At 38.7% G+C, this 26230-nt stretch overlaps 1 protein-coding gene across 3 annotated transcripts in view; it reads right to left on the bottom strand.

Annotated features, from left to right (window-relative positions):
* Positions 1–5561: 5561 nt before the first annotated feature.
* OCLN (occludin) overlaps positions 5562–26230 on the bottom strand; it is a 55523-nt gene continuing 34854 nt past the window's right edge. For all 3 annotated transcript variants that reach the window (XM_072606293.1, XM_072606294.1, XM_072606295.1), the window contains exons 5-9: positions 23645–23790; positions 13759–13968; positions 9790–9961; positions 9186–9227; positions 5562–7172 (exon numbers count right to left, since the gene is read on the bottom strand). In XM_072606293.1, coding sequence (XP_072462394.1) covers positions 7071–7172; positions 9186–9227; positions 9790–9961; positions 13759–13968; positions 23645–23790 — 672 coding nt within the window. In that variant the 3' untranslated portion in view covers positions 5562–7070. The remainder of the gene's footprint in view (positions 7173–9185; positions 9228–9789; positions 9962–13758; positions 13969–23644; positions 23791–26230) is intronic.

Here is a 26230-nt window from a genome sequence, read left to right as displayed (position 1 = left end):
ACATGTCTCTTTGTAGTAATGCAATCTCCTTGAGGGCAAGGACTGTTTTCTTTGTAGGATCAGCCTGTGCTTGGTACATTGTAAATGCTCAGTGAAGGCTTGTTAACTGATTGATGGCTTAAATACTCAGTCCCCTTTGATTTTCCTTCTTCCTCATTCCCAACATCCAGTCACTCTCAGAGTAATCTTTCTAATGCACAGGTCTCTCCATGTTATTATAAAACCTTCATTGGCTCACTCCCTATCACCTATAAAAAAATAAAACAGGAACTCTGTGATCTACCATTTGAAGGCTCTTTACATTCACTAATCAAATCTCAGTCCACCAGTTGTGTGCATAGGCATGTTTATTTGCTCACTGTCCCTGATACCCAGAATAAATTCTCCATCATCTCTGCCTGTTCAACAGTTCAACTCAATACATATTTAGTAAGCCTTTATTATATGTAAGGCATCTTGCCACAAGCTGAGAATACAAAGAAAAAAACTCTATCATAGAATCATAGAATTTGAGTTAGAAAGGACCATGATGGCCCTCTAGGCCAACCCATACACGAAAGGAAACCTTTCTATAACATGGAAATGATACGGTCCAATCTGTGATTATTTGGACAAGACAGATCTAAGAGAGGAGACTGGAAGCGAGATGCCAAATGGATCCGTTGAAATCTCGCTTCCTTTCTGACAGCTCAGATACCCCTTCCTCCATGAAACCTTCCATGAAGGCCCTAACTTAAAGTCGTCTTTTCTACCTCTGCTACTTATTTTTAAAATTATTTTTAGTTTTCCACATTCACTTTTATAATCTTTTAAGTCCTAAGTTTTTCTCCCCCTCCCCTCCCCCATTCCCAAGACAGCCTGCAGTCTGATATAGGTTATATACGTACAGTTACGTTACACATATTTTCACATTAGTCATATTGTGAAAGAATCAGAAAAGGAGAAAAGCATGTCCTAGCTCTGCTTCTTTTTAAAACTATCTAGACCGGGGGTTCTTAACTTGGGCTGTGTAATCGGGATTTTTTAAATAGTTTGCTATCTGTGTTTCAGCATGATTGGTTTCCTTTGTAATCCCATGTATTTCATACATTTAAAAGCACTGTTTTGATAAGAATTTTGCATTCACTTTTGGAAATTTTCATGTCATGGATCCTTTTGACATTCTGGTCAAAGTTCCAATCCCTGAACTTTGCCCTCAGCAGAGTCCATGTACCTTATTTCATTGGTGCCTATCTCATATCCCCTCTATTATACTGTTTCTTGGAGGAGGGAAATACTGTTCCCCCAAACCTTGCACATAATCAGCACTTAATAAAAATCTGTTGAAATAATCACATGTAAAATATTGTATACACAACCAAATTAGCAAAAAGAACTTAAGAAATTATTACATGTTGATAACTAGCTGGAAAAAAGCACTCATGATGGTACAGAGTGAAGATTCCTTCTTGGGGATCAGTTGAATTAGCCTCTGAGGTTAGGAGATTTCAGAGCAAGAACTAACCTGAAAAACCATCTCTAGCCCAACCTGTACCTGTGAAAGAACATTTCTACAATACAGTCAGCAAGTGAGTCACCCAGCCTCTGCCCGGAAACTTAGAATGAAGAGGAATTGTACCTTTGTGAGGACAGAGCAATAATAATAAAAAGTACTGCATTTTCAGTAAAAAGACCTAGGTTAGAATCCTGTCTCTTCCACTTGGTCTTGTATGACCTTTGGCAAGAGATTTAACCTCTCTGGGATTTCATTTCATTAGTAAGAGGCAAGGTGTTGGCTAGACCTCTGATGGAGGGACTTTTCCTCCCGATCCTTTCATCCAACCTAACCTTCCTTTTTGAAACTTCTACCCACTATTCTTTGTTCTGTCTCCCAAGGTCAAACAGAACAAGTAAAGAGGCTCAAGAGATAATAGTTTCTGGGTTACTTAATCATTTTATTAGCAAGGCCAGCAGATTATTAATAAAGGGACGGTCATTTGGCTGTCCGCCTCAGACGAAAGATTAATGAGGTTGCTGTTTATGTGCCCTTCAAAGAGGAAGTGATCTTGAGAGGTGCCTCTCCACTCTGATTGGTTAATCAAATGAGAAGTGGGCTATCTTGGGGTACATGACCTTGAGTCACTCAGATGAGGTCAGAGACATCCATTTCCATATCACTTATCTTGATCATAGGAAGAAGCAACATTTCCCCAGGATCTGTCTGAGCAAACACAGCAAGCAGTAATACACCCATTGGTCCAAGCTTAGACATTCACTCTAGGCCCCTCCCAAAATGAGGTGCTTATAATTGTACTCCAGACACAGTCTGTTAGGGAAGTCCTATAGCTGAAGACGCTGGGCTGGAATCCTCACCTGTAAACCTGAGACAATTCTACATGGCTATTGTGAGAAGAAAAGGAAGGAAACCTTACAGTGCTTAAGCACAGTTGTAAGGGCGAGAATACAAGTACAAGCGAAGAAGACGACCTACAAATGGGAGCAGAAAGGAAATGAGGCACAGAACGGGGAGGGAAAAGGTCAGCTGGCCTGATCCCTTCCCAAGCTATGGGAGGAACTCACAGGGTGGCTTTGCAGAGGGATATTCCAAGGTAAACACTCTGTCAGAGTGGTCGGGAGGCCCCAGGTGGTGGGGGAAGTTAAAGATAAGACAACAGGAGAGGTTTGGTTTTGAAACCCAAGTTAGAGCCAGGGCCAGAAGAGAAAATGAGGAATTTGGGCTGAGCTTCTTCACAAAATGGAGCTCTGAGAGGGACTCGCCACTGGAAGGAGGTAGAAACCTCAAGAGAGACTTGCCAGAAAGAGCAGACCGCAGGGATGACCAGATGTTTCAGGGGAAGGAGGCCCCAGGGGCTGACGGAATGAATTTTCAGGGTGAGAGAGCAGTAGAGTTTTGAAGTCCAGAAAGTCAGGAACAAGGCCAAGGCTCATTTGAGATTAAAATGTACACTTTTAGTGGCAGTACCAGGCAGGATTAGTCTTGTGACTCCCAGGTGGGAAAGGAACATTGTCCCTATCAGGGGCCATTCTAGGAATGCTAGATCCCTGGATAGGTGACGAGATGCTCTGACTTCACTAAACAGAAACCTTCTAGTTGACAGTTCTGCTTCACTTAATGCTTTGCATTGGTCAAGGATGATACTTCTCCCCAAGTACAGAGAAACATTCAGGAAAGAATTCAGCAAGAAGCTTGCATAAGAAATCTTTCCTTTATAAGGAACTCACTCCTTAATTCTAAGTATGGCTGCATTATTTTCTCTGAAGTATTGGGTGTAAGTTTATTTAAATAGAAACAAAAAAATTAATTTCCAAGTGAAAGGATCATTATCCATAATTCTGGAGTGGTCTGATCATTATTTCATTAGTTCGCATAATTGAAAGAGTTCACTGTTTATGTGAAGTTGGACTAGCTTCGTAAAAAACCCAAATAAACTAAAACATACAAGTAATATTAAAAAATATCATTTTGTGGAATTAATTTATATTCTAAAGGGGAAGTTTGAAATGATGAGGGTTTAAAAACACACTGATGCTACAGTGGCTGCAGAAGTAATCCTCACTTGGGTTGTATGTGTTTGAAAGGAAGAAATGTTCACATCTATGGCTAATGGGTAAAACTGTTAACGGAGAATATAGAAAAAGAAAACCGAAATTTTGACTACATAAAACTAAGTTTTTACACAAATAAAACAAATTTACCAAGAAAAGAAATGGATGGATTGGGGGGAAAGTTAATATTATTCCCCTAAATAATCAAAGAACAAGAATAGTTCTTTTGAAAAAAAAAAACAAAAACAAAGCAAAACACTCTCTCGATTTTCTTTTGGTTTGTTCTCCTCACCTGAACAGCGAGCCATTTCTTGTAATGAACAGAAAAAAGGCAGATCAGAGAACCGTTGTTGTTGATCAGTTATGTCTGCGTTTCATGATCACATGTGGAGTTTTCATGCCAAAGATAGTGGAGGGGTTAGGCATTTTCTTCTCCAGCTCATTTTACAGATGAGAAAACTGAGGTAAAGAAGGTTAAAAGACTTGCTCAGGGCCACACGTCTAGTAAGTATCAGAGGCTGGATTTGAATTCAGGAGGAGACTTCCTAACTCCAGGTCCAGTGCTTTACCCACTGTACCACTTAGCTACCCTCGTAACAAACCTAGTTATGAATGGTTTGATGATATATGAAATGACTAGTAACAGCATTTAAAAGAATTGCAAACTATCCACAACTATCAATAAACTATTCCAAATCACTAATAAAAGAAATCAAAATTAAAACCATCGAAAGCTTCATATTCTTCAAAATGGCAGATAATGTTAGAGGGGCTATGGGAAGGGAGGCATACTATTACTGCAAACGTCGAACTATGATTGGTTTTGGTGGTTCTGGAAAGGTTTCAAATTTTGCAAAAATGTCACCAACACTAAACTGTTCAGACTCCTCAATCCTTCTGTTGGGTATATATTCCAGTGAGGTCCAAGACATAAAAAACAGTCTGATCAACTAAAAAAAATACTCATAGTAGCACTTTTTACAGTAATAAAAAACTGGAAACAAAGTGAATGCTCATCAGTTAGTGAATGGCTGAAGGTGTGCTGTCAGAAATGACAAATGTAAAGAATTCAGAATCATGGGAAAACTTCTATGAACCAGGATCCAGAACCAGGAAACCCCTATAGATATATACAATGACTCTAACAGTGTCAAGTTGCAAATGTAAGGGGGCAACACACTGGACTGATTCTGAACCAGATTCAGAAATAACTGAGAAATATTTAACATCAATAAAAAAAACCCCAGTAAAACATACATGTTAATATGTGGTTTTCTAAGTCAAGATGCAGAGAGCAAGGATCCTTATGTACACTCTAAGGGTTCTATTTAATAATAAAAAAGGGTTTTATTGATAGTCTGTATCATACTTACCTCATGTTTCCTTCCCACCCCTCCCTCAGAGAGTCATCCCATATGACAAATTTTATTTTTTTTAGAGAGGGAAAAGTTAACACAATGGATCAATATGTTGAAAAGTCTGGAAATATATGCAAAAGACCTGGGGCACCCTCCCCTCCTTCATGAAGGGGTAGATGTGAGGTGTCTTCTCATAATCTCTTCATCTGAGTCCTGTTTTATCTTATTATTTATAATTACTTATTATTACTTAAAATTACTATATAGGGGCAGCTAGGTGCCCAGTGGATAGAGTGCTAGACCTGGAGTCAGGAAGATTCATTTTCCTGAGTTTAAATCTGGCCTCAGACACTTACTAGCTGTGTGACCCTGAACAAGTCACTTAACCCTGTTTACCTAAGTTTCCTCAACTGTAAATGAGCTGGAACTGTAAAATCACTCCAACCTTTGACAAGCCCCTCTTCAAAAAATGGGGTCACAAAGAGTCAGACATGTGTGAAAAATACTAAACAGCAAAAATAAAATTATAGGACTAGGAAAATGCACTTTCAAAACTCAATATGTATTAGAACACATGATGTCAAACAAATGTATTATTTTTAAAAAAATTAAGAAAAAGTAAAAATGAATTCAAGAGAAGCAAAACTCAATCCGATATCCAATGCAGTAATACGTTTTAATTAGTGAAAGTTTAAGGTATGGATATACCATTCTTTTGAGGTTAATAGACTATGCCCTTTCATATATATAGCACACAGAAAAATACAAATTTCTTCAATTTGAAGAAATTAATTCAATAACCAATATAACAGGATACATCCATCTCCTTTTACCAATGACTCATATCTTTGGAAATGATACTTCATCATTATCATTAGTAAGTCAAATTTGGTAAATGTCTTGAATGCACCAAAGATTAAAGCTGAATACTTGAGTCTTTGGATAATTTTATAAAAGCACACCACAGGCTTTTTATAAAAGCATTTCTAAACAATGGTAAGATGCACAGCAGTCAGCACCAGTTGAGCTAAATTTATTTGACTACTCATAACTTACGAAGAAATGGAACACACTTAGATGGAATGACACCACTGGAAATTTCTATTACATGAATTGCCATGTTATCTCCAGTTTTCACATAAATCTGTTGCCAATATCCAAAAACTCAACAACCTGACAATCAGCATAATCAACAACCAGCATATTGTGAACAGACCTCCTCACATGACTACCACCAGAATTACTACCATTGAGTATGGAAAGTTTGTCCATTATGTTAATATGATCACCACTCACATAATATCAAAAAAGGGTGAATTATTAACCATTGATTCATCAGTAAAACTACGTAAAGGGCTGAAGAGTTCCAGTAAAATATAGCTCAAGTTATAACTGTATTACAAAAGTAATTTGTTTTATTATACAGACCATCTAATTGGTTAAAAAAACACATGTAAACCATAACAGGTGAATGACAATCATTCAAAAATACATGACAGAAATTCTAACCTACATTATCACAAGTCTATATGCCCTGATTAAAAAAGTAAAATATATACACTTTAAAATTTCATTCACTTGAGATTTCTGCATAATTTTGGTTAAGTAGCATCAGCTGAAGAAAATAGTTCACTCTTATTATAAACAATTTTCAAGCTACTAAGAAGAAATCAATGGAGCTGTGGTTTAAGATGCAGCATACGTAGTATTTAAGGCAAAGACCTTCATTTTAAATATATTCAGTCTCTATATAGAATTCACCTGAACTGTGAGCTAAAACAGTAGCAACTCTATTGCAGAGAGAGCTTTTTAATGAGCTTACAAGTCCAGCTGAGAAGACAAAGGAGACTGGAGTGTATGTCATAGCATTGGTGACATTTGAAGTAGTCATTAAGGTTTAAATCTTCAAAACATATTTAGTCCTTAAACTAGTATGTCCAGATTTAAAAGACTAAAACCCTTAATGTCAGAATGTCAAGGTGAGCTACCACAAAGGATCAACACTGATGCCATCGAATTAGCTTTAGCTACCAAAACTTTATAAAGGTCACAAAGAGATATCTTCTCGTTGAGAGATATTTTGTCTTCAGATAACATTGGTTAAGTCATTTGCAGAGAAGGCAAGGATATACTCCACAGTCTCTCCAACCTTCCAGTCACTGACTCTTATGTTTTTCGTCTATCATAATCTGCAACCATCTTTTTGATATGAGACAATTTGCTTTTCAGCTGCTTGCAGTATTTCTTCTTATTCTTATAATCTGCAGACTGAAAAAAAAGAGGGAAAGAAAGAATTAAGAGAAAAATTATCCCAATGCCTTCTCTTTTTAGAGATCCCACAACATGGTAAGATGAATAGTGCTAACGGGCAAATAAGGATATACATTTTCTCTTTCATTGTTATGACAGTCAGAAATAAGATGTCTATTGTCTTTTGTTTCTCTTGGTCACCTACACTGCCAAAAAATTGTAAATAGTGACAACAACCTCTGATGATTCATATGAGAACAAATGAAACCATCTGAAAGAACCTAGAATGTGTTTCTAAAGATTTGAAAGTCAAAGGAAAGAAAAATGAACATCTTTGAAAAGGGGACAAGGTGGGTAACATATCATCACTATTGCTCACTGAATGTAATGAATTCAAAGAAGATGATCAGATTCCAGAATGCAACTGTTGAGTAAAAAGATGGTGCCTGAGATTTGGAGCCACAAAATTTGGATTTCTGCTGCACAGTTTAGGATCAGTGGATTCTTAAACAGGATGGAGCAAATTCAGCAGGGGCCAATAAGCCATATTTGCCAGTCTTGCAAATAAAATCAAAAGAGAAAGGGGAAAAAAACACTCAAAGAGCTCTGTCAGTTCTATGACAATAACTCCTCCATTCCATGATGCAAGTGCTATAGATAGTATCACCATTTTCAGATGAGGAAACTGAGCCTCAAAAAAGGTAGTGACTTTTCAAGGAGCATACGACTGATAAATGTCTGATACAAGATTCAGTCCCAAGATTTCTCAACTCCAAGTCCAGATATTTATCTACTATGGATACTGTTTCTCATCCAAATGGATTAAAATATATACATATTAAAAATGAAAAGAGGGCAAATAACTGAGGGTAAATAAAAAAATCCTGTGGTCTTCTAAGAATTTCATCAATCCATAATGAATTGGAGGCAATAAATACTAGAAACAAAAATGGAATAGGAAAGAAGACTGGCGCATCACTCCTCTCATCCAGGCAGCCCCCACATAAGCAAACTACTTTTCCTAATACCAGCAGCACCTTCTCTGCAACTTCATAGTCTCAGCCGGTGTGCTCGAGTACAGGGGTCAGATGATACACAATTCTCTAATGCTACCCAAATGAACTGAAAATGAAATTGGAGAATATTTAACAAAAATAAAAATACAGTAGGACGTAATGTTAATATATTTTCCTAAGTCAATATATAGCCCCCAAGGATCTTGATGTATGATTTAGTGGGCCCCATTTTCATGTGAGTTTGATATCAACGTGCTAGAGCCCAGAGAGGCTAAGTACCCAGGGTCACATAGTCAGTATATTCACTTCAAATGGGACTTCAAGCCATTTCTTCCTAGTTGTTAGAAAATGTATTTCTAAAGCTCTGCTCAGGAAAAGAGGAAAATAAGTGGCATGGGACAGTTATTCTAGGAGGACAGGATGGCAACAGATGACTTAAGAAAACTCAACTTCCAATTTCCTTTTGCTTGGGTTTTCTCTTCCACACTGAATAGTCTTTGAACTGGAAAGGGTGGAACATAAAATGGTAAAGAGGGAGAAGAAAACCAAGATAATGGAGAAAATGGTAAAATAACATCTAGTTCTCAGAAAAACCTGGAAAAATTTCCATGAACTGATGCAAAGTGAAATGAGTAGAATCAGGAGAATATTATATACAGTTACAGCAGTACTGTACAATCAATATTATAAGCTTCTCCAAAATGAGTTAGACTAGTGCTGAGAAGATTGATCCTCACTCTTTACTTAAAGCTTCCACCCTAGTTCTGAAGCAGCTTCCAAATCCTACATTCCACTGCAAAGGCATCAGAATGAAGGTTTACCATAATGCTACTGCTAATATGCATATTAAAAAAAAATCATCCCTAATAAATTGCAAGCCACTTGAGAACTGGGATGCTATACAATTTATCTTGTGTATCATACCTAAGGTCTGCAAGTGCCTTGTATATGATAAGACATTTCATAAACGCAGATCATAGAGAAATTAAGAAATTCCGGAATTGATAATACTTACTGCTTTCACTTCCTTTAGTCGATTATATTCATCAGCAGCAGCCTATTAAGGAGAAACACAGGCAAACATATGTTTATTGTGGCTTTATCTTAGGCATAATTATAATTATCCTCAAGCCCTCTAATTTACTGAGGCTTAAAACCCTGTATTATGTTTAAAAGAAAAAAACCCCACAGTGCCATGTTATCTAATGTCATTTCATAGATGGCCACATAGGCAAAGAGAAGCTAAAATGATGCAAACAGACAAATTCTGCTTACTTTATTAATTCCAACAGTCCCTTTTACATTTTACAAAGACCTCATAAGAGACTAGGGATTGGTGTCTAGATTGAAGACTTCTTTATGGAAATACCAGTCTACAGTATGACTCAGTTTTCAGAGGGAGTCATTGGTTTTTGCAAGTCAAGCCTCAGTCTGCTTGTCAAGGTAAAACAAAGGTTCCCAAAGTTTTGAAAAGGATGAATGGAAGATTAAATGTAAACGTTACTAATACCATGCAACTCAATCAGAATTTATTCTGTTCATTATCAAATCAATCTGTAGTTTTTAATTTTAATTTTCTGTAATTTTTGTGAAGGGGCGTTTCTCCTCTGGAAACTCACCATGTATTCCTCACTTTCTTCTTGATAGTCATCTAACTCTTTGTCCAGACGGGAGAGCTCTTTGTTGATTTCGTCAATTTCTGCTTGGAGGCTCTTGTATTCCTGTAGGCCGCTGTCAAAGTCTTTCTTATAAAGCTGTCTCTGCTGGTCTGAAGTTATTGGTGGGTACTCCCTAAATAGTAAGGAGAGAAAATTGTTAAATATCTTTGTTGCTGTCCAGTCATTTTTCAGTTGTGTCCAATGCTTGGTGAGCCCACTTGGGATTTTCTTGGCAAAGATACTAGAGTGGCTTGTCATGATCTTCTCCAGCACATTTTACAAATAAGAAAATGGAGGCAAACAGGGTGAAGTGACTTGCCCAGGATCACACAGCTAGTAAGTATCTGAGGTCAGATTTGGACTCAGGAAGATGAGTTTTCTTGACTCCAAGCCCAGCGATATATCCACTTGCCCACCTACTTGCCCAAAGAGCAGTAAGATGAGGTTCAGTTATAAGGAATGGGGTCCTTACTGTTTTTTCTGTCTATAGCTACCCATAAGCTAAGTTAAAAGAAATTTGCTGGACCCTCAAGACTATATATATAACCTTTCTTCAATATAAAAAGGAACAGTGTAAGTTTCCTCTTCTACCTCTAGCTACAACAATATGATATCTATAACTTCTCTAGATGCAGTTGGTGGAGCAATGGATAGAACTGTGGCTCTGGAGTTGGGAAGACTTCAGCTTAAATCTGGCCTTAAACATTTACTAGCTGTATGATCCTGGACAAGTCACTTAACCTCTGTTTGCCTCAGTTTCCTCAACAAAATGGGGATAATAATAGCACTTACCTTGCAGAGTTATTGTCAGTATTAAATGAAATAACATTTATAAAAAGCACTTAGCACAGTGCCTGGCACATAGTAGGCACTATGTAGAAGCTTATTCCCTCCCTTACTCTACACTGTTTAACAGATGATCTTTAGGAGTTCCTGGCTGAATAATTTTTCACCCTGGGGCCAGCCTGGTGATGAGCCACTCTGAACTTGGGTAACAGCCATACACTTGATCCATGGGTCAGCTCAAAGATACTTTAGTCTAGGAGCATCTGCCCAAACTTGGGCTCCAGTGGCAGGCAGTTGAGAAGGTCTTATATGTATTTCTTTTCTTACGTAAAGAAAATGATCTTCAATGTTTCAAGGGCTGCAATTTCATCAGTGGGGATAGATCACCATTCCTCTATAACCTAGCATATAGTTTTCAGGATGTTATTTCTAAATGATGTTTTTGGTCCCAAAATTCATCACTCTGTAGCCAGACTGGTGATGGTCTTCTCCAAATTTAGGGTCACCAATTTCTGCTTTTATATTCGTGTGATGACAAACACAAGGGCTGTCATCAACCCTGTGATGGAAGCCTTTTCAGTTTATAAGGGCAGATCAAATGTTGCGCTATGCTGGCAAAATCTTTGAGAAGGCAGGATTACCACTTTGCCACAAAGACAGCATCCCATCCTAGGACTCTTGTAAAATATTCAAACTTAATAAAGGACAATCCAACAAAAAGTACCTAAATGCATAATAGTGTACTTAATTTAGGCACGAAGATCCCATCATATGCCACAAACTGTGTGCTAGGCAGTGCTGGAACTACAAATAAAGGGGACAGTGCCTGCCCTCAAGGATCTTACTTTCTACCAGAGGATACAGTATGTTCACATGTCAGTAAATAGTGGAGATAGAAAATGTATTACTTTGCAAGAGAGGGGACATGTACTAAAAGAGGAAAGACTGCACGGTGTTAGCATTTGGGGCTGAGCCTTGAAGGGAGTTAAATATTTCAAAAGGCATGAAGGTGGGAGATGGAATATCTTTCTCTGGAGAATACCAAGATTGTCTTGCTTGAAAGCTTAAGTATGTTCCAAGCAGAATAATTGCCATTGGTAATCACCATGGGAAGTCAGAGGAGGGGAAGGACTTTGAAAAGCCAGGAGTATTTCAACCTCAAGGCCAAATGGAGGATGACAGAAACTGCCTTAGAAAGAGTTACATACTTACAGCTGAGCTTAAGGAATATTAATTTGGCAACTATATGGAGGATGGACTGGCAAAGGGAGAAAGAAACTTGTCAGAATACTGTTGTCGTACTCTGGGCAAAAGATAACTACGTTCTGGACAAAAGTGGTTGCTGTATGAATAGACAGGGAGAGAAGTGGAAGAGATGGGACCTCTTGATGACCAGATGTTGAGAGCAGTGAATTAAAGGGTGATTCCTACAATGATTCAGTACCTTTCAAACCTACATGACAGGAAGAATAATGCTGCCCAAGACAATCCCAAAGGACTCATGAAAAATGGTATCTACCTCCAGAGAAAAAAACGGATGGCATGTGAATACACACCAAAGCATGCATGCATGCTTATTTCGTGTTTTCATTTTCTTCCACAAAATGACTAATACAGAAATGTTTTACAAGATTGTGCATGTATATCATTCTGTTCAGCATCTCAGGGAGTGGGGAGAAGAGGGAGAAAGGGATAGAATTTAGAACCTAAGAAAATATTAAAAATTGTTTTTAAACGTAATTGGGGAAAAAATATTTTCTACAAAGCAAAAAAGAATTGAACTGGGGGGGTGGATTTAGAGAGATAGATAATGAGTACTATTTAAACTTGTTAAGTTTAAGGTGCCTATGGGACAACCAGCAGGTTAAGGTTCTTGATAAAGAATTATCAAGAAGGTGGTTGAAGACATGGAATTACACATCAGGAGAGAGAAGGCTGGACAAGTAGAAATCTGCTTGCCATGGGATTCAGGAATTGTTTGGGGGGAAATTATCTGTTTTCTTTTGTTCAGAGAAAAGTATGCAAGGATAACCTAACCTGCAAATTATTTGGTTGATGTCTATATGCTCAGATATTAAACATATACTTACAGTTTTAGATATTTAAAAAGCTTAAAATATCCAAGACTTCAAATTAAACTTGATAACTGAGTATGAGTGGTAAAAAAAGGGCATTACAGGATTGCAGACAGAGAGTTCTTCAAAGATTATCTAGTTCAACAAGGAGATACATTGCACATATATAACTTATTTCAAAATGCTTACCACCTTAGGGAGGAGGAAGGGGAGGGAAAGAGAAAATTTTAAACTCAAAATTTTGTTGTTTGGAATTTTATTTTTTCCATTATATATTAAAAAAATTTAACATTTGTTTTAAAATTTTGGAGTTTCAAATTTTCTCCCTTCCACTCTACCCCACCGCTCCTCATTGAGAAGGCAAGCAATACCTGTGTAGCCATGCAAAACGTAAAATACTGGTTTTTTAAAAAGAGAGACCATCTAATCCAAACCTATCATTTTAAAAATGAAGAAGCTGTGCCATAAGGAGATGAAACAACTTTCCTAAGATCACCTAGACATAAAGAACTACATCCAGGAATCTTTCCACACATGAGCACTTATATGTGAACAGCTTTTTTTTTCCTGTTTGTCTACATTTAATGAATGTTTGTTGGTTTTTTGTTTGTTGGTTTTTGGGGAGGGGGGTTTGGGGAAGGAAGACCCAGTTCTGTGATTTCCTTCCTATAGTGAATTTCTGGTAAGAAAACTCTCTATACAACAAACACCACTGGCTGTGTTGAACCTCATCAGTCTTAGAGAGTTCCTTGTGGCTCTGCGAGGGTAAATGATTTGTCCAGGGTGTGGACAACATCAGCTAAGCAGGTTCCAAGTGCAAATGAAAACACAGGTGGTCTCAGCTCAGAGGCAGATTTTCAGAAATCATTCAAATACTGCCTTAATCAACATTAGGAAGGTTGTCCTGAAAAAATTCAAAGCAGGCAACTAATTATTAAGTTTCTCCCAAAATATCTGTGGCATCTCTGAGTGAAAGCACCCAGGGCCCTATTTAGCTAACAGCAAGGAGCTTCCAGCATTGTTTTGGTCACCCGTCATGGTCTGTGTTCTACAAATGCTATCTCCGTACCTGTCCCAGTCCTCATCCAGTTCTTCACACGATTCCCCTCCAGTGGTATAGTCGGTTTCATAGTGGTCCTGGTCAGTTCTTTTGGAGGTCCTTCCTTTCCCAAGAGATTTCTTTGTAGATACTGCTAAATTACCATTGCTACTGTACCGAGGTTGCCTGAAATCATCCACGGGTGAAGCTACTGGAACTGCCTTAACCACTTCTGGTGTCCTAGAAGAAAACAGCATCATCAACGTCAGCGGTCAGTGCAGAAGCCAAAACCAGGACTCTACACAGAATGAATGGTCTGCTCAACCAACTCAACCCCAGTCCTTCCCCTAAAATCCAAACAGCAGCAAGAACAAATGCCAGGAGACCACAAAAGTCCTGTGTGCTCACTCAGTCAAGAAATTTATGCACAGTCCACTGGACAGAGCCCTGGAGTTTGGTATGCCCAGTGTGGCAGCCCTTAGGATTTTCTGATGCATGTAATAGTTTTTAGGTCCTGAGTTAAAAAGTCTCTCTTCAGCATTTCTACATAAAATAAGAGCATTTAATCTTAGCAAAATTGAGTTCACTCGAAAGGTTATATGTCAGTCATTTACCCTGCACCAGTCCAGTTGGGGGAAATCTTGGACTTTTCTATTCTACAGGTTTTTAAAGCAAAGTAGGGAAGGGGAATATGTTACATATATCCAACTCTGGATGTTTAAAAATGCACATGAAATTTCTTTGGATTCAATGTAAAAGTATAATTACTCACGCCTCAAGGTACACTCTTTTTAAATCTGGAGGTGATTAAGCTTTAGAACATAAAGATCCTTTCAAACTTTTGGTCACATATCAGAAAGAGTGCAAGGGGGACAATATATATTTTTTCCAAAGGCATTGCTTACTATTGCAAAACTATTTGATTTCATAACCACCACTACCCCCAACTAAGGAAGTAAAATCACTTATTACAAGAAAATAGTAAAACAAGGCCCCTTTATATAAATGCAACTCTGGAGTAGAACTGGGAAAAGGCAATAGAGTATAGTTAGTGGAGAATAGTCAATGGAAGGGAGGAAGGTTTAAGAATACACAAGGAGGGAAATTTTAAAAGGGCCAACAGAGGGCAAGTTAACAGTGGCTTTTCAGCTATTGGCTTTCAATTCAGGGAAAGGTAGGGGATGTGGCCAAAGCAAATAAAACATTAAGCTAAAGAACCCAGGGATCAATTTACATTTTAATCAAAGCTTCCTTAAATCTCATTACTGTAACAAGTGCCTCAAAATGATTTTTGTGAACCCAAAGACTCTTCTAGGATAAGAACTCACTATTTGACAAAAACTGCTGAGAAAACTGGAAAATAGTATGGCAGAAATTAGGCATAAACCAGCATCTCACACCGTATATCAAGATAAGGTCAGAATAGGTATAGTGACGGGTGAAACCATAAATAAATTATGGAGAAGGGAAGAATTTATGACCAAATAAGAGATAGAGAAAATTATAAAATACAAAATGGATGATTATAATAAAAAGTTTTTGAACAAACAAAACCAATGCAACCAAGATTAGAAGGAAAACAGAAAGCTGGGAAACAATTTTTACAGAGTTTCCAATGAAGGCCTCATTTCTCAAATATATAGAACTGAGTCAAATTTATAAGAATACAAGCCATCTCCGAATTTATAAATAGTCAGAGGATATAAACAAGAAGTTTTCAGATAAAAAAATTAAAGCTATCTGTAGTCATATGAAAAAATGCTTTAAATCACTATTGATTAGATAAATGCAAAATAAAACAACTCTGAGGTAACACCTACCAAATGGGCTAATGTGACAGAAAAGGAAAGTGATAAAAGTTGGAGATGTGGGAAAATTAAGAGACTGATACATTGTTGGTAGAGCTGTGAACTGATCCAGCCATTCTGGAGAGCAGTTAGGGACTATGCCCAAAGGGAAATCAAACTACACATACCCTTTGTTCCAGCAATACCACTACTAGGTCTGTATCCCAAAGAGATCATAAAAAAGGGCAAAGGACTTACACGTACAAAAATATTTACAGCAGTTCTCTCTGTGGTGGCAAAGAATTGAAGATTGAGGGAAAGCCCAATGGCTGAACATGTTCGGTATATGAATGCAATGGAATGCTATTGTTCTAGAAGAAACGATGAGCAGACAGATTTCAGAAAAACCTGGAAAGACTTACATGAACTGATGCTGAGTGAAGTGAGCAGAACCAGGAGAAGACTGTACACAGTAATAGCAACATTGTAACAGTAATAGCAACACTGTCCACAGTAATAGCAATATTGTTGGATGAAGGACTGTGAATGACTTTGCCCTTCTCAGTAAGACAATTCCAAAAGACTCATGATGGAAAACGCTATCCACATTCAAAGAAAGAAATATGGAGCTGAATGCTCCATATTTTTTTGGTGGCTCTTCCCTTTGATTCTGAACTGATGGGGAAATCTATTTACATAATTGCACATGTATAACCTGCATCATATAGCCTGCTGTCTTGGGGAGGGAAGATGGGAAGGAGAAGAAGTTTAAAACTTAACATCTTATAAAAATAAAATGTTGAAAACTATATTTACATGTAATTGGAAAAAATAAAATACTATTTACAAAAAAAAACAAAAAACCTCCAACAAACCAAATACTTCTACAGCACCCTCAATAACCAGAAAAATACTAATTTTATAGTTTTTTGTGTAATTTGGTGAAAGGTTTTATATTCTTCCATACAGGGTAACTGAGCTTCCTCTAAAGAAGTCCCTCCTTCGAGGACATCATCACAGGGCTGAAGAGGCCCTGGTTTTCCACAGGCAATTCTGTCAGGACCTACCCCCAGGAAATTCAGAAAGGCTCATCCCTGAGGAGGTGGGCTATGAGGATATCAAATTTTTTTTGCAATCAAACTAATGGCAACCTTCCAGGAGTTATGACCAGACTCAGTGAAGGCTTATTTTCACCTATGAAATCACATATTCTTCAAAGTATGGATGTTCTTCCATAAAAAAGCCAAAGAGAATGTACATTTTATATTTTTATCATGTCTTCTTAAAAAAGTTTGCTGAAACTATTCAGTAAGTTGTTTTCCAGTCATGTCTGACTCTTTGTGACCCCTTTCGGGGGTTTTCCTGATTTGCCATTTCCTTCTCCAGCTCTTTTTACACAAGAGGAAATGGAAGTAAACAGAGTTAAGTGACTTGCCAGAGTCACAGAACTAGTAAGTGCCTGAGGTCAGATTTAAACTCAAGAACTGTTGGGGGTGGAAGCTCAATTCCATGTGGACAGTCTCGGGCGGGTAAAGGTGAGAGCTTCTAAACCTTAGAGTTCTCATGAGGCCCCCCAGGAAACAGCAGGGAATTGAGGAGTGAGATCTCGTGTATTTCCGCCTCTTCCCGTGAGAACGTGATGGGAGAGAGCATCCCCGCCCGAGACTGGCCCGGATCTGGGCACACCTATTGTTATCTAACAGACACGATATTCAGGTGCAAACTACGAGGCAGGAGAGCTTAAGTAGGGTCAGGAAAGCCCGAAGGCGCTCTTAGCGCTGAGGGGCCCTTACAGGACAGAAGGCCCCTCTTCCTTCTCTTCTCTCTTCCCTCCCCCCTCTCTCCCCACTTCCACTTCTGCTTTCATTCTCTTACTGTAAGATCTTTGCCTCCTTGGGAGATTTCTTTCTCTCTCTCTCCTAAGGAAGAGTTCCCCCTGCACATGTAACCAGGACCCTGAATAAAGCCTAACCCTTGTTCGACTCCGGAAAGTCTCTTCTCTCATACGTTTATCCGGTTTGGCCAGCCGAAGACCTGTGATAGGTAAGGTAAGACTCGGGTAGCCCTCAGGCCTCTAGGCCTGGCAAAGAACATAAGTGTTCCTGACAGTCTTCTAGCTGCCTGTTAAGACTATATGGATGATCAAATTTGCTTAATAAGATGATTTATATTAATATAAATTTATGTTAGGGATGCCAGAAATGCCATTCAGTAGAGGTGACATTAAAGGTTGCTTGTAAATAAGTAGCAACAACCACAGTGCATGAGGATTTTTTCTGGGAGACTTAGAATTTCATTGCAATGCACGGACATTATACACAGTAACAGTCACAGTGTGCAAGGGCTGTTTCTGATAGACTTAGCCCTTCACAGCAATGCAAGGACCTAAAACATTTCCAAGAGATTCTTGATGCAAAATGTCATCCACATCCAGAGAAAGAACTATGGAATTGGGAAGACAGAATGAAGCAGACTATTTTCTTTTGCGTTATGTTTTGTTTTTTCTCATGCTTTCTCCCATTCATTTTAATCCTTCTATGCAACATGACTAATGTGAAAATGTGCTTAATAAGAATGTATGAATACAACCCATAAAAGATTGTATGTCATCTTGAGGAGGGAGTGGAAATGGAGGGGAAGAAAATTAAAAGCTTATGGAAGTGATTGTTGAAAACTGTAAACAAATAAATTAATTTAAAAAAAGAAAAAAAACACAAAATAAATAATGAAGAAATTGAAGCAGATGATCTATAAGCATTACCTGTTTGTTTCACCTCTCTCCTCAGAGTTCTGCACATAAAAGACTTTAATAAATGCTTCTGGATGTACGTCCCTACTTGTGAGCAACAAAAAAAACCTTTATCTTTCCCTCCCCCACTCTTCACCTCCCTTGAAGATCTTATTAATAGTCAAAGGAAGTTTTAAATTAAGCTTTTTAAAGGGATGAGTTTCTGGGTGTGTGTGGGTTGGAAATGGATATGATTTGGCAGTTCCTCTCCATTCTAGTTTGTTATCAAGCTTGAACACCTGCTAAGCTTGCTCCACAACTGAATTCCTGCACATTTCAATCACTGGCTGTAGGAAGACGGAGCAGCCAGGTTTTGTCCCAGGAGTCATTAGAAAACAAACTTTCCAGATGCTCTTTCCAAAACTTTGTTAGGGTAACATACAGCATGCCTAGACTCTTGCTTTGAACACAGCTTTGAGGGGCAAGAATGACAACATAAAACCTTCAAAACAGGCTGAGGTTATCAGGGGAAAGCCAACAGAAAAGGAACAAACTCAATCACTGAATTTTCCTAGAATTCTATTTACAAGTTTCATGGAAAGTTCATGATATCAGAAATCTTTAGTATCACAGCTTAAACTGTTCAACATTCATAATGATGAGGAGTTAAGGTTGGCCATCTCCAGCCTTCTTAATCTTTATCTTGCCACTGGACCCAGAAGGCTCTGAAGGAGAAAGTGAGGCTGGTGACTTTGCACAGCCCTCCCTCACTTAAATCCAATTCGCCTGCATGTCATGGAGTCACCTCCCTGATACCATGAAGGGCAAACAGCAGCAGCAAGTTTAGCATTCAACTTCAGCTTGGACGTTTTCCAACTGGATTCTCCCCCACATCTTTTAAATACCACCACACCTTTTTTTTTTTGTCCCTCCAGGACACTTATTCCAAGAGTAAGTGTTGAGTTCATATCCATTTTTCCTCGTACAAAGATTATCCGTATCATCACAGGTGAGTTTAAGCTATTTCATTTAATAGTTGAGGCTTATGGTAAAAACTAGTAGCTGGCATTTATGATGCACTTTGTTTTATCATGCTGGTTCCTTACAACTCTGGCAGGAATTATGCCCATTTTATAGATGGTGAAACTGAGGTTCAGAAAGGTTAAATGACTTGGCTGGTGTCACATAGCTAGTAAGAATGTATGGGTAGCATCTGAACCCAGGTGTTCCTGACTGAAGAGCACTGACGTTATACCACTCAAATGACTGGTTAGCTGACTAAAACAAACTTTCCTCATTTGCTAGGTGATATCACCACCACTATCAAGTTAATAAAAAACTGAATTCATTCTTTCAGTGACTCCAACCTTACAAACCACCATATTTTCTCTCCTGGTAGACTTTCTGTCCTATACACTCACAATTTCCAGAAGGCATTCAATAAAGAGGAGAACTCTTCACCCCCTTTTGCAAGATAGGTACAAAGAGACAGATGCTGATTAGCTGGAAGTGGGAACAATTCTACTTCTGGCACTCCAAGCCTCCCAGTCTGGTTGTAATACGTATAAAATCTCTACAACATCAGTTTAATAATGACACAAGACTTGTGAAGTAGACACTAGAAGTAACATAGTCCCCATTTTATAGATCGAGTTTGGCAGAAGAGAATACATGAAGATGGGAAATAGGAGAAGGCTAGAAGTGGAAGTGAAGCCAATCTAGGGAGAGCCTTGAATGCCCCAATCAGGAAGTTTGACTTTATTTGGTAAGTAATGGTCATTCAATAAAGGTTTTTGAGAGACATGACAAAAGTAGTGAGAGCCATGATAATAACGCTACACTTGTTAGGAAGGACAGACTGGAGAAGAACTAGACTGGATTCAGGAAAACTAGGTCAGATGGGCCCTCATTAGAGAATTTCTTATTTGCTACATCAGCTTTCCCAAACTGCAAGACAATACTGTCATTCATATCCTCACCTCATAAACATCTAGGAGATAGAGACTAGGGACTACCAGGATGCTGCTACCCATGGAAATTTTACAGAGCAACCATCAAACTTTTCCTGTCCTGCTTTTCCCAAACCTGGGTGTGGGGGAAATAACTGGGAGTGAGACCCATTTAAGATACTCTTAGACTCACTTAGCAAAGGTAGAGTCATCTTCAGCTAAACATCTTCCTGTCTCCCAATCAGGGTATTTATTTACTACACTGAGTCCTTGTGTACCTGAGTCCTAGTTCTGCTACTAACATTAACAAGAGATTGTGTGACCTGGGCAAGTCACTTACCAACATTTGTCTCAGTTTCTTCATTTGTAAAATGACCTGGAAAAGGAAATGAGGAACCACTCCAATATCTTTGCCAAGAAAATCCCACATGGGGTCACAAAGAAATGAACACAATTGAAATGACTAAACCACAACAAATAATCAGACCAGTCACTTGTCTTCTTGGGGACTTAGTTTCCCCATTTGTAAAATGGGAAGACTGACCCAGGTGAACTCCACATTGCCTTCCAATTCTAAACTTCTCTGATTCTACATGCCTCAATATCAAGGGCTAGAAGTGTTGTCATTACCTAATACCAGTAGAAATGAAATAGGTGTACAGTGAAAAGGGCACTGGTTCTGTAGTTAGGGAATGGGTGCAAATCCTGCCCCTAATGCTAGCTATCTGTTCTAGAGGAGGATCATTTAACCTCCGTGGGTCTCAGTTTCTTCATCTATAAAATGAAGGAGATCCATGAGGGGCCCTTTGAAGCTTCTTCCAGCTCTAAATCTTTGATCCCACGATTTTATACAGATCCAGAATTCCCCCATCTGATATTATTTGCTCCTGTGAATCCTCCTAGCACTTTGTGCCTCTGTCAGGGCCCTTAACATGTACATCTAAGCTCTACTACTAGACCAGAAGATCCCTGAGGGAAGAGGCAATGAGGTCTTCACTTTTGTATACTCCTCCAAGATTAGCACAATACTTCACACATACTAGGTACCCACCTCCTACACAAAACCTTATCTTGGTAACCTTACCAAGAGGCAGCTAGGTGGCACAATGGATAAAGAACTATTAACATTTAAGAACATTAAATGCTTATGTGATATTACTGTGCATGCTAACATATATGTATACACATGTGTATGTATAATATACATTATATGTGTATGTGCACTTGCGTGTGTGCCCATGCACTTGTATGTGTGTGCTGGACATAATTCTTTAGCTCCATACTGCCCTACTTGATAGAATCTCTTTAGAGGCATTGATTTTTTTTTTCTTTGAACCTCCAATACTCAGCACAATGCCTGGAACACAACAGCTCTTAGTAAATGCTTTTTCCCCCTTAAAACCTTAGAAAGTAATGACATGGTGACTGCTCATGCAGCTGAAGGCAACAGTGACCACATGATGCAAAATAAATGAGCTTTACAAGCTTGAAAGTCATGCAAATGGCAATGTGTAACTTTAAAAATAGGACCAATTACCCCATGCCCTGGTATTAGAAAGTGAGGCCAGAAAGAGGTTTCCTAGGAAAACCTTCTCAAATATGCCTACTTTGGATCAATACAGAGGCAGCTACTGAACTTACAAGTAAGGTCGAATGCAGGTCTGTTTGATTTCCAAATTCCATTCCATTCATTATAATAAAGTTCATTGTTTCCAATTGGACCCCATAATTAAAATCGGCTTGGCAGTGTAGGATTAATGGTTCCAGCACCTCCTGTGCTCTGAGAATGGCCCTTTATATGACTCCTCCATGCTGAATGTGGGGCAGGCCGCACCATGTCAAAGAAAGAGGCTTGAGTCTGGAATCAGAGGCCCCAGGGCCAAACAGCTCCCACCCACCTCCTACCCCAACTATTGTGACACTGGAAAAGCCAATTTTACTTTTTCAAACTTCAATTTTTTCATTTGCAAAATGATGGTGCTAGACTAGACAAACTCTAAGGTTCTATCCGCTTCTAAATCTCTCATCAGTAATTCTGTTAGAAAATTCAAATTAAGAGATGTCAAATATGATTTTTCCAAAGTGAAAGGAGGAAATGTAGGTAAAGTTGGTCATATTAAAGAATTAAATGCAATGAGTCATCTTGCCATCCCCTATGAATATGGCAGTCAATTCCTCAAGGATCTTTTTGCACCACTTGTTTGCACCATTTATGCACACTATTTGCTACATGAGAAACAGGTAACAAAGGCCAAGGTAAAATACAGATAGGTAGAAATAACATAGAATCATTGGACTTAGATCTAGAATAGACATGAAAGATACTCTAAGACCTCTATTTTCACAGGTGAGTCCCAAGAAATCAAGTGACTGGCTCAAGGTCTACACATACAGTTCGGACAAAGATACACCCCAACCCAGTTTTCCTACCCGCCAGGGCAGTGAGCTCTATTTCACACAATTTGGTATCAGGTCTATGCAATAAACACGGCTAAAGCAGAACTCAGTATTTTGAATTTCCTTATCCACAAAATTAAGAGTTCCTTTCCTCTCTAAATCCTATGAATCCTGCGAAGTTCCAAAGGGAAAGAAAAATGAAAAAGAACCTATTTCCACTTATGTGACCTATGTAACATAGGATACAAATAATGATTTCAAAGTCAATTTTATGTTTTAAAAATATTTTTGAAGGGTAGTCAATATACAAATTTCTGAATCTCATTTTCTTCATCTATAAAATGAAAGTGTTAAGATCAGGCGATCTTTAAGGTCCCTTCTCAAAATCTTGTAAAAGGTATAAATCAATAAGATTATCAGTTACAAGTAACCTAACAAGTGAGAAACACTGCCAACAACAAGAATTTATAACTCCATGTGATACTTCACAGAAATTACCTGATCTAATTGTCACAAAAACTTTGTGAGGCAGGGAACAACATAAGTATTTTCATTCTCGTTTTACAAAGGAAACAACTGAGGCTTAAGGAGGTTAAAAATGGGACCTAGCATGGTACAGCTAAAACAGTAAGAACAGTAGACTCGGCATCAAAGCACCTGGGTTCCAATGTTATCTCTGCTACTTCCTACCTGTGTGACCTCTCTGGACTTTAATGCCCCCATCAGTAAAATGAGACGGTTAGTCAGATGATCTCTAAAGTCTCTTCTAGCCCCTTGCATCATGGGGTCCTATGACTTCTCTGAGGTCACATGATTAGCAAGTGGGTACCTGAACCCCAGATTTGTCTCCAAGTGCTCTTTCCTCTGTTCCACAGTGCCATGCAATGGAAAATACATTGGCGTTCATGAAGCCAACATGTGTGTCATATGGTTATACAAAGTCTTTGGAGCCATTATATACACCAGAATTCATTTCTAACCAAAACATCATGTTGATTTATATGGCACAATAGTTAGTGAACCAAAGCTGGGTGTGGCAGATGTTGGTTACTTACGGTGTTGATTTGTAGGAAGAGTCAGGGTATGGTCGTTTGTCATTCATTCTGCCATAAGAGGAATATGCCATGGAACTGTCAACTCTATCCGCATACTCAGATGGAGCTGAGGGTGCTTCTTGTGTATTTACTGACACATTCTTCACCTAAGGGGATAACCCCATCAAGAAATAAGTACGTTAACCAAGTCATCTGAGACCACAGATGTGAAAATGCTGTAATATAAGGTTTTCTTCCTAACAAGATACCCTTGGATACTCAAGAGAAATGGAAGTAAGCCCATCATATATAAACACTGATTATTCTGATACGCTTTGCTATAATAAGCCACGATTAACCAACATCCACTCTTTCAGCTGTCTGCATCACAGGGGAAGGGAAAGGATGGAGAGCTAGGCAAACAGTTCTAATACTGGCTCTGAGCCTTGGGAGCTTGTGTAAGTTAAAGCCTCAGCTTCCTCATCTATAACATGAAGAAGTTCAACCCCATCTCCTTGGAAGCCCCTTTCAACCTGCAATTCTACTGTGCATCCTGGCTCCACTGTAGCTTTTTCCACCTAGGATAAGTCAACCAACTCCTAAGAGCTTGTTTCTTCAGCTGTAAAATGGAGACAGTATTTGTGTTAGTGACCTCTAGACTGCTGTGACAGAAATAATAACAAATAATAAAGCACTTCCGATGTCCAGGTGTTTATTATCTCATTTGATCATCACAACAACCCAGGGAAGTAAGGAGGTGCTATTATTATGCCTCATTTTACAGATGAGAAAACTATGGCAAATGAAGGTTAAGTGACTTGTTCAAGAGTCATACAGCTAGTGTCTGAGGCCACATCTGAACTCAGGTCCTCCAAACTCTAGTCCAGCTCTCTACCTACTGCCCCCTTTGAAAACCTTAAAGCACTATTTAGATGATCAACCTTTATTATTATTCAGGTTACGAGTACTCATGGTATTACTTCATGGTACTCATGAAATTAAATTCAAGAACACTTTTTAAAAAGGATTTAACAAAATGCGAATCAGGAGGAAAAATGAAAAGTTCGGCTTCTCTTTTTACTACAGATTTTAAATGGCTTTGTTTCTACCTATGGTGGGCATAGAAAAATGGTCCCAGTTTGTTTAATTTTCTTTCTTCCCTCCCCATAATCTGGAGGTAAATTCCTTCTATACAGATGTTCTTCACATACCAAGCTTCATTATTATGGAAATCGGCTTAGACCACAGGAAATGGTGAGAGAAGAATATTTACATGTCAAAAGGACAGAGTAGGATCCTCCCAAAGGACATCTGGCATATGGGACAAAGGAATTTCCATGAGTTTTTGAAGACCAGAATTTCCTTTATCATTCTAAGTCTAAGCATTTATCCAATCCATTACTCTTGGGGACACAGAGGTACCAGTTTACGTCTATTTGAGTGCTAAATTTTCCGCTCCACGATGTAAATTCACTCTACCATACATAATTATGTACAGATACGCCAGGGATATTAGTGCTGCCTGTGGTACTGGAGTGGAGGGGAAGGGGAAATCCTTGATTGTTTGCTGTTCTTGAGTCAGAAAGGAATGAAATATTTCTACTGGGAAGGTGGATTTTTGGCAGCGTTTGGGAAATCAGTGGGTGGGAGTTGCCAGGGAGTGTTCTTCCACCCTGCTACAAGGGAGGAGGAATGGGGACCATTCTTGGCTCCTCGTGAATTTCTCAGATCCTATGTTCCTTCCTCTGGGATAATGATTGAGGTCAGAAACCTGCCCTTTCTCTGGAGGCCTAATCAGGGATCAGGAGGGTCTCCCACTTGTTAAAAAACACAAAGCATATTCTCCGAATGTTTTTACTTCCCATAGAGCTACATCTTTACAACTTTATCACAGATGAATTTTTGGTAGGCCCATAATTTTAAAAATCAATGACGCAAATGTCTAAGCACACAGACAGAAAGCAAAATGTCCTTTATGCCGCTCAAAGTCCCCTGGCTCTTTCCCAATCAGAATTTTATCTCTTGGGAGTCCAGTCTGTACAATTAAATGTCTTCCTTACCACTATGGGCCTTCTCCAACATTAACACAAGTCTCCCTTTGATTCAGTCTTTCCATAAGGAAGATGAAATATTATTCAATCCCAGGAGCAATTATTGAGCTCCTAATTATAGGCCAAGCACTGCAGCACAGGAAGACATGCCCTGCCCCGAAAGAGCTTCAATTCTACTGGCCAAAAGTACACAGGCTGAAGTCAATACCAAAATGTATTCAAGGTAAATACAAAGCAATCTGGGCAGTAGGAAGAACACTAAAAACTGGGAAGATGGAGGAAAGAAATCATGGGAGACTGCATCTGCTTGGAAAGAAGAGAAGCACTCTAGCTTTGGAGATTCAGGTGAGAAGGGATCAAACAAGCGAGCCCTAATCTCTACACTCCAGATAAACCGGAGGTGAGATCATGTCACTTCATAACTATATTACATTCAAATCCTCCTTCCCTACTCTGGCCTTATCCTCTCTTTCCAGTCTTATCTTGAATGAAGCTAACCCCTTGAGAGCACAGAGATGGTCTTCTGCCTTTACCCTCAGGCTTAGCACAGTTCATC

The sequence above is a fragment of the Notamacropus eugenii genome, chromosome 4, assembly GCF_028372415.1.
Source record: "Notamacropus eugenii isolate mMacEug1 chromosome 4, mMacEug1.pri_v2, whole genome shotgun sequence".
NCBI lineage: Eukaryota > Metazoa > Chordata > Mammalia > Diprotodontia > Macropodidae > Notamacropus > Notamacropus eugenii.
This window is presented reverse-complemented; position numbering and strand designations above follow the sequence as displayed.